The following is a 9,455-nucleotide window of genomic DNA, read 5'->3' as shown; positions in this document are numbered from 1 at the left end:
ATTAAATAAATGTGCTGTTTCTATATTTCACCGTTATTGTTGTTCCCCATCGATTATAAATTATTTAGTTTAAGGTAAACACTGCACCATATATACAGAAGACTTGCAATCAAATATTTCTCATAGGAATGTTCTGAATATCGGTTCAGTTGTGTGTGTGGTTTATCAGCTGATTGAGTCATTAATGCAATATGGCAAAACAAAGACAGGATTTAGTGCACTCTCGTTTGCGGAATGAGGTCTCTTACATAACTTTGTGTTTGACAACACAGATGTAGTGCATTCTCTGATTGGGAGCGTGCTTCATTTCAGAAGGGGTACGTGTTATAGATTTGCTACATAATTTCAGAAGCAAAGAACGTGAAATCTACCTCCAGACTGTGATAGTGTGGTCCAGTGTTTTGTGACTTGTCTCGTAAAATCCTCAACACTATAATTAACGCACTTACCATCTATGTAATAAATCTACCTCAGTCATTCGTTGTAAGCTATGATATTTGAATAACCATTAAGAGCCATGAGTTTGCTGAACACTCAAACCTCTTCGTGCGTAACAGCATTCCGCTCAAATCAACATCCAACTCTTTCACGGTTCGCTGCACGCGCGGAGCACACGGCATTTCATACAGATCGGGTATATTTTTTACAGAGCCCTGCCTCCTCGCACATCGATTGGCCAGGTGGAAAGTCCACTTACGCCAACGATTGGGTGGAATATAACTATGAATATTGTAGGTACTGCCGGCTCAGTTGTTGATGGTTTGAAATAACAAGGACAGCGCAGGTGTCCGATACCTTTTCCACGATCTATAATTTTGCTTCTTCAGTTCGGGAATGTTGCCATGTGGGAATGGAGTTAGTTGCATTTAGGGCAAGGGTTTCGGATTTACTATGTACATATAATCGTTTGCCTTTTGCGCAGAGAGGACTAATACCCAAGGATGTTTTGCGCAAAATTAAAGGAACTTAAAATTTCTGGAGAGTGCCCGTTCTCTATGATCGTTAAAAATGAAGAGCCTCGGAATTTTGAGGATTGCTCAAGCGGTCGTTCCACAAACGAAGTGCCCATTTCTAAAGATGTGCATGGACATATGCATCCTCCACGGAAAACAAGCAAGAGTAAAGTTAATCTTCACACACTCGGAGAAAGCATTCGAAAATTAGTATGTCCGGAGGTAAATACCACAAGGCTATATGTGAACTATTCACTCATCATTTTTGATCTGGAACATGCATTCTAATCCAGATTCTGATGGAAGATGATGCCATCTGTTTGTATTTGGAACACTGTCAGAATTTAAAGCAGTCACCCTCTCGAGAAACTATATGGATGTATTACAATATACATATTATATACTAAATATTCATACCTACACTGAACATGTTTTATTGATATTTGCAGTTACAGAGATTACAAAATGCTTTCATGAGAGTGGTACAGCAACACAAGTCAGATGTGCCCTGGTAAGTTATGAAACCTTTAATTTTCAGTATCACCTTTGATGGGTTGTTGTGTTTTGGACATAAGATACATAAATAATGAGTTGTCAATAGAATGCCCTATACGTATTCCACAATTTCTTCTTATTCCTTGTATATGAGAGCAGTTTATAGTATTTTGCCCGTAGTCAGTGTATATCTAACAACATGTGGAAAATCAAATATCAATTCTTTGCAGACCTTTAGGCCATTTGCTTGTTCGTTATTCTGTTTTATTAATAAACCCACTAACCAATTGAAGAACATTTTTTTCAGAGATTGTGAAATAAATCCACGAGAAAAACAAACACTGTGGTCAATATATCCTTTTATGTGCAATTCTTGACGTTATGCCAGGTTTGTTAAGTTGTCCTTGTGTTGCGTGGTCTGAGCTATTTGGTAATGCATTGAAGGTGTTGTTCGTGATTTTTGTCTTTCTTTGGTCTACAGCCCGGGCGTTTCTTACACTGATTTTTGTCAAAAAAGGAGATTGGAAAAGCCAGAGCACCTAGAGGATATCATGAAGAACTTCTGTGTCAAAACAGGTACCCTGAAAGGACACATTTTTAGCATGAATTTGTGTAATTCTTTTGAGAAACACTTTATCAATATCGTTCTTTGTCAAAAATTCCAGGTATTGATATGGATACGTTGAGATTATCCTTGGGCATTGAGGTATTCAGAGCCTGCTATGAGGAGGATGGTCATATTTTAGGAGTAGTGGGGGGAGCCCTCCATGACTTCCTGAACAGCTTCAATGTGCTTCTGAAGCAAAGCACACCCCCCACCCCTGAGGCCAGGAGGCACATCAATGAAGCCTCCGTGCTCTGCTTGGATAAAGACCCAGGGCTGCTCACCGTCTACTACTTCAATCCCCACCCCACCACAGAGCTCTTCTTCCCAGGCATCATCAAGGCAGCCGCTGGGGTGCTCTACCGCATGGAAGTGGAGGTGAGGATGGACCCTGGTGCCAAGGAGAACGCCCTGGAGGCCAGCCAACAGCCCCACCTGCTCTACTCGGTGGTGATGCTGGACGCCAAGAGCCTGACCCCCAGCCCCATGCGGACGCTGTCCAGCGGAGACATCTCGCTCTCGCTGCTCTACGCCACCTTCCCCTTCCACGTCATGGTGGACCAGGACATGGGGATGGTTCAGATCGGGGACGGGCTCCGGCGCAGGCTTCCACGCCGGGACGCTATGAGGAGAGCGAGGTTTGAAGATCACTTCGCCATCGTCAGCCCAGACATCTGCTGCACCTTTCAGGGGATCCTCACCATGCTCAACACCATGTTTATCTTGCGGATGAAGCCAGGGGTGTGGACAGTGGAGCCTCCTGCAAAGGTATGTACTGGTACTGGGTGTGTGTGTGTCTTTTTTGGTGCCGGCTCACGAGCGATTTGGGGGATCAAAGACAGCGAGGGATGAAAGGTTGTCTGGATTTAATGGCAGATGGTTGCCACGAGAGGTTCTCAGAGAAACAGCATGTCTCAGTGTTAATCAGAATCCCTGGCTAATTAAAGGGATTTCTGTGCCTGGAAGCCAGTGATGAGATATGAGGTGGAAATGTCACAGGAAGAAGTTCAGCCTTTTAAGGCTGCTGTAATGAGTTTGATGTTGACCTTTGCATACAGAAATGATAAAACGATGTACACAAAGCTTATTTACAGTAATAATAATAATAGTTTACTTCTTTCATTTTAATTTCATTTTAATCTCAGATTCAGGCAAATATAATGATAAATTAGATTTAAGAGTGAGGAAGTTTGACATTGTCTGCAATATGTACATGTTTTTCATGTCACCTTGGGTAATCCGTGCTTAACCCGGCTTATGGATCATATGCTTATGAAATCAGCGTTGACTATAGGAAGGACCACAAATTACATAATTATTATTAATAACAAAAGGCAGTGAGGTCGTCCGGGATCAACTCCAAATGGAGGCTGAAGCAACCATAGAGGCTGCAGCTGGATAGAGCAAAGTGCAATGGGCCTCTCTTCCTCGAACGATACTCTTACATACAAGAACTTTTTTTGGTATTTTAGATTTATTTATATCTTTAAACTATAATCAATAGTTTTTAGTGAAGAGTGGGACAGGAAATGAGAGGGCGAAGAGGGGGGGAGTGGACAGGAGAAATGACATCAGACCAGAATTGAACCTGTGTCCTCCATGGGCATCAAGCCCAAATGTTACTGGTTACGCCACAGTGCCCCTCAACATACAAGAAAGTTTGTCAGTCCAGACTTTTCTAGCATTCTAGCACATAATGTGTATCTGTCATGCAGTCCAACATGTTTTCTTTTTTTGTCTTGTCCCCCATTTGCCCCTCTAGCTTATGGATCTGAAGGGCCAGATGATTTTCATGTCTGAGATGAATGCCATCCTCTTCCTGGGCTCTCCGTGCGTCGACAAGCTGGACGAGCTGATGGGCCACGGCCTGTACCTGTCCGACATCCCCATCCACAATGCCCTGCGTGACGTGGTGCTGGTGGGCGAGCAGACCAAGGCCCAGGATGGCCTGAAGAAGCGTCTGGGCAAGGCCATGGCTGCTCTGGAGCTGGCGCACCAGGCACTGGAGGAGGAGAAGAGGCGCACCGTCGAGCTGCTCTCCACCATCTTCCCTGGGAATGTGGCACAGCGGCTGTGGCAGGGCCTGCCAGTCCCAGCCAAGAAGTTCGACAACGTCACCATGCTGTTCTCCGACATCGTGGGCTTCACTGCCATATGCTCACGCTGCACACCCATGCAGGTGGTCGCCATGTTAGGGGAGCTGTACACACGCTTTGACCACCACTGTGGCGAGCTGGATGTATATAAGGTAGGTCCCTGTCAAGGCAGCACACTGGACATTGGCTGGCTATGGTCACTGATGGTAGTGAAATGGCATGTACACAGTGTGCTCTAAGACACCTGTTCCAACCATGCATTTGTAACAAGGTGGTACAATTTGCTTTAATGTAAAAAAAAATGTAAAAATATATTAAGAATATATTGCGGAAATCTAATTAATTCTGTTGGGAAGAGGCAAGTTGATCAAGAAAACTTGCATGCATGTTCAGTGATTATTCCCTAGATAGCCTCATCATTATCCACCCAAGTCCAGCAGAATCCAGCAGAATCAACCATTCAGTCTTCCCTTCGGCCTTACAACACTTTAGTGAGGGGAGTTTTTAGTTTCATATGCCAGCTGAGATTGTGTGTGCGTGTGTGTGTGTGTGTGTGTGTGTGTGTGTGTGTGTGTGTGTGTGTGTGTGTGTGTGTGTGTGTGTGTGTGTGTTTGTGTGTGTTTGTGTGTGTGTTTGTGTTCTGCGATGGATCACTGCTGTGCGAAAGGAAATTAGTCCACTTAGCTTTAAACTTGGGCTAATCAGTGTAGCTTCCTTAGTCACCGTTACAAGGCTGTCCAGTTAAGTGATTTTTAGAAGGACCAAACCAAACACATGTTGACAAGGAAAAAAGGAAAATGTTTTTTCTTAATTTTTACTGGGAAATTATAATATATTGTCAATTAGTAAGTTAAGTTGAGCAATGCATATCTCAGCTCAGTAGAGATCATGAGAACTGAACCATGTTAAATTTGAAATGGAAACAAAACTGATGGTCTGTCCTAGTGGGTGGTAACTGCTTTTGATGAAAGCCTCTAATGAACGCTCCAATGAAGGCATCTGAGTTCACGCTGTAGGGAAAAAACTCTGTTCCAAAAACTTCAAGTGAAAAAAAAAAAAGACTTCAGGTTCTCTTTCCTTTAACGTTATCTTAGCCCATGTGTTAAAAGCTTAGAAGACTATCCGTCATTTTGTGTGGATTTTGAGCAAAAGCTGCTTGTGTTCTGCCAGGAGGCTGGCTAATGTAATCACTGTGTCTCTTAAGTGAAACATCCCAAACACATGAGAGACGAGAGCTCTCGTAAAGCACGGTGAAGTCAGAGTTTAGTTTAGGACCCTGCTTTGTGTACATTCTCCAGGACGTCTCTGGCCTAAAATAGATCTCACTTCATCTTAACCAGACAACTGTCAGGTGCTCTTCTCAACCCAATGGAAAGTAAATACATCTCTAATAAGTGCAAGAGAAATGTAGTAAGCCTTTGGTACATCATCACTTTTCCTCAGCACGAGGGTTTTTAATAAACTCATTTTGCACAGAGTACAGTGCTTTTTTTGTAATGTAATTTACAATTTTAATTGAATTCTTACACATTTCAAGAATTGTTAGGAGAAAATTCACCCTAGTTAGCTCAGGACTCCGGAGCTGCATATACGTATATTTATTAGACAAAAAAGAACAATTGCAATCGGGCTCACTCACAGCACGAGGGAAGCAATTTCACTCACAAACCACAAGGTTTATATACTTAGATTTATCTAATGCTGATGCCGTAAGTGTTTAACATCATAGTCACAACAAGGTTCTCATCCGAGCTTCTTGTATTATCTCAGGGTCGAGAAAACAATAAGTGGCGCCAGTAAATCAAAGTGACACATAAACAGGAACAAAGAAAAGACATGTTTCTGTTAAAAGAAAAGCATATAAGGTTACTTTTAATTCAAGGCACTTGATACATATATTCTAAAGTCATTATCAGTGTTTGGTAATTATCTCCGTCAAGAATAGTGTTTACACATGTAATTAAGGTGATCTCCAGTAAATCAATGGTAATATCGCACCAATGTTCATGGTGTCATTTGAACCAAAATGATCAGATAATTATAACTATTATAGATAATTATAATTATCAAATAATTTTTGTATGATAAACCCCTCTGGATTAATCAGAACATCAATTTGCAACAAAAAGAGTGTGCTGTTCTGTTGTTGTCCATTGTTTTGGTTTCAGACGGGCAGAACATATTGTATGACCACTTCAGAGCTGTGAAATGTCTTTCTTTCTGGGGTTTTACAGGTGGAGACCATTGGAGATGCGTACTGCGTGGCCGGCGGCTTGCATAAGGAGAGTGAGACCCATGCCGTTCAGATTGCTCTTATGGCTCTGAAGATGATGGAACTCTCAGATGAAGTCACAACCCCCACAGGAGATGTCATTAGGGTCAGTCATGCTCACTGGTCGTTCAGTGTCCTTTTTCCACTGCTAAAAGTGCGGCCCTAAGCTCATGTCCTCAGAGGGGTATTCAATTTGAATATGAAAGGAGTTTGATGGGCAAATTTGTCTGCAATTTGACTGCAAGCTCCCGGGCAGGCCAGTGTTGTCTTATCAAGGGGACACATATTCCTCAGAACCAGTTGTGAAACCAGGGTTAATGTCATGTTTACAGCATTACAATGTGTATCATCCAGTCCTATGGTGGAGTCGTCTTACCTCAAGAGCTCAAGAAAGACATCCAGCTGGTGACATTTAAAATTCCCTATTAACAATGTGGCCAACATGGTCAAGAGAGCTTAGATGATTGCATTTGTAATGAGATCCACAACAGACTCCTCAGAAATGCTACAAACCCAGACTTGGCAGGAACAGCAGGGTCTGAAATGAACAGGCTGTTGATCCTGATAGCAGGTTCTCATGATGTGTTGGGAAAGGGAGTGATTATATCATTACTAATAAATAATGAATACATTGTTTTACATTAGTCATGTTTCTCTACTGTGATATCAGATGGCTGGAAAGAGTAAAGAGCCTGAAATGTGTTTTTGTAAATGCTAATGCAATTTATTAAAAATATTTTGGGAAATATGTGTTCCTTGGCCAAATAGCTCGGGGGAGATTGGGTGTACGCTTGTGAAAATGTGTATTTTTATCTTTGTTACCATAAAAGCAAAAGACACAAACACTGGTATAAAAAAGAACATTGCCCTAGGTAATACTGTCCGGCTCATGGAATACAATTTATTTGTACAGTTTGCAAACATATTCTGGTATCCAGTAATGTGATCATTGGAATATCAATGTGTTTTCTAGGAGGAGAGAGAAGTGTGATCAAAGCTCTGAGCAGTGTCTTGTGTTTTTCTCATCAGATGCGCATTGGCATCCATTCAGGATCTGTCTTGGCTGGTGTGGTTGGTGTACAAATGCCTCGCTACTGCCTGTTTGGTAACAATGTGACTCTTGCAAACAAATTTGAGTCTTGCAGCCAGACGCGGAGGATAAACCTCAGTCCAACCACATACAGGTGTGGTAAAGTCTCTAAAATATTCCTTTAAATGCACACCAACATGATTGCACACCATTGTGATTCATGTGTGTATGTTTGTGAGTTAAGTGTATAAGCTACTGGATGACCTTCATTTCCCTCTAGATCAATAAAGTATCCATCTATCTATCTATCTATCTATCTATCTAAACTGCAGAAAAACTAAAAAAATATGTTTATGTTCACAGGGACCGTTTTTTGCAAAGCTCTTGGTTCATGTGTTCTTTGATTTCTGAAACTCTGTTCCTCATAGGTGCTGTTCTTGTCCCACAGTAAGGTTTTGACCACTGATAGTAATCATGTCATTGAGTAACACAATATTTCTCTTCTAACTGCACTTAACTCTGAGAGTGGAGATGTTTAACACTGAAGAGTGAACACACTGCACATGTGCTCTTCCTCTCCAGGTTGTTAAAAGATCGGCCAGAGTTCACGTTCATACCACGGAGCAGAGAGGAGCTTCCGCCCAACTTCCCCTCCGAGATTCCTGGTGTTTGTTACTTCCTCGAGGCTTTCGATCAAAGGAGCAGCAGCGACTCGAACACGGACGGGCCGCTGGCTGGCCGTTCAGACACTATCGTGTAACACACATAAACAGTATTGGGAACGACGGAAACTCAGAACACTGTGCTGGTGCCAGAAGCTGTGTATTCGCCATTCACATCCCATTGATGCAGATATAGCAGCCATTCCAGCAATAGCATTACCTAAGATTGTCAAAAATGACTTGCTCTTTTTTTTCACAGTGCACTGTTTCATTTACCTTGCAACTAAATATGTAGTAATAATTAGATTATAGACACTTCTTTTTATAGCACACAGTGGATTAATATGAGGCTATAGCAGTAACAGCTCCGCATTTTAGCTAGACCATAATGGATTTGCATAATGCGATTGTTCCAAAATGAAACCATTCATGACTTTGACATTTTGTATTTCAACTGAGCTGTAATAAATATATGACTACTGAAATGGTGGTGTTTCTTTTTACCCTTGTGCACATGGCACTAAAGCCACATTCTTCAGCAGCTGAGGCTTCTCGACATCACTTCTGTCAATGACAGAGAAAAGTACAAACCTCTACTATTGTGAAACAGGAGAACTGAGTCATATTTGAACATTGCTTTATTGTTTAATTACAGACCTAAAAAGTGTGCCTACAAATGACATAGATAGATAACCAATACAGATCATAAGAGGTGGCTTTAACAAAGGCTTTAACCAGAGCCTATTGGCCTATTGTATTGTCAGCCAACCCATCGTGATTTCATCTAAGTCGGATGGCAACTATAATCCCTGCATAATGAGTTCAAACAGTTTGCAATGCATTGTTGCATTTTCTGCTCTAAACGGGACACGGTTTGGGACTGGATAGCCTAGAGACCATGGAGATGCAGAGGCCATCTGATGTGCAAGGTGGGGGGGGGGGGGGGGGGGGGGGGGGGTATATTATGCACAGTTTAAACAGTTTAGACAGATTTTGGGACTTCAAATTGAGACCATTAATTTCAGCTAACAACTCATATGGTGTGTAAATCCACGAAAAGACCAAGAAAATGTCAATTTGACTGAATATGTCAATAACTTGTGTATTGCAATGTCTACATGTACTGTACATAGAGCCAAATACCACAACCCAGGATCCATGATATTAATCTAGAGTATAAACCACATAGGCCTAAATAATATGGAGAAGGAATCTGTGATTTATATCTATACTTTATAAAGCTTACTGGCTTGCAAATAAAAACATGATTACATTAAAATGGTTGATTAAAATAGGTTGAATAATACATAAAACACATACATCATATTAATACAAAATAAGCA

The 9,455-nt window shown here is 41.6% G+C and overlaps 1 protein-coding gene across 1 annotated transcript; it reads left to right on the top strand.

Annotated features, from left to right (window-relative positions):
- Positions 1-941: 941 nt before the first annotated feature.
- Positions 942-8,210, top strand: gucy1a1 (guanylate cyclase 1 soluble subunit alpha 1; the record flags this gene model as incomplete). Its single annotated transcript, XM_080858840.1, has 8 exons — positions 942-1,175; positions 1,403-1,464; positions 1,930-2,024; positions 2,114-2,820; positions 3,815-4,300; positions 6,383-6,526; positions 7,450-7,604; positions 8,033-8,210. The coding sequence occupies 8 exons, from the start codon at positions 942-944 to the stop codon at positions 8,208-8,210; spliced, it is 2,061 nt and encodes a 686-aa protein (XP_080714966.1).
- Positions 8,211-9,455: the final 1,245 nt, after the last annotated feature.

The sequence above is a fragment of the Sprattus sprattus genome (genome assembly GCF_963457725.1).
Source record: "Sprattus sprattus genome assembly, chromosome: 20".
NCBI classification, from domain to species: domain Eukaryota; kingdom Metazoa; phylum Chordata; class Actinopteri; order Clupeiformes; family Clupeidae; genus Sprattus; species Sprattus sprattus.
Note: the sequence above shows the minus strand (reverse complement) of the source record. Positions and strands in the feature narration are given on the sequence as shown.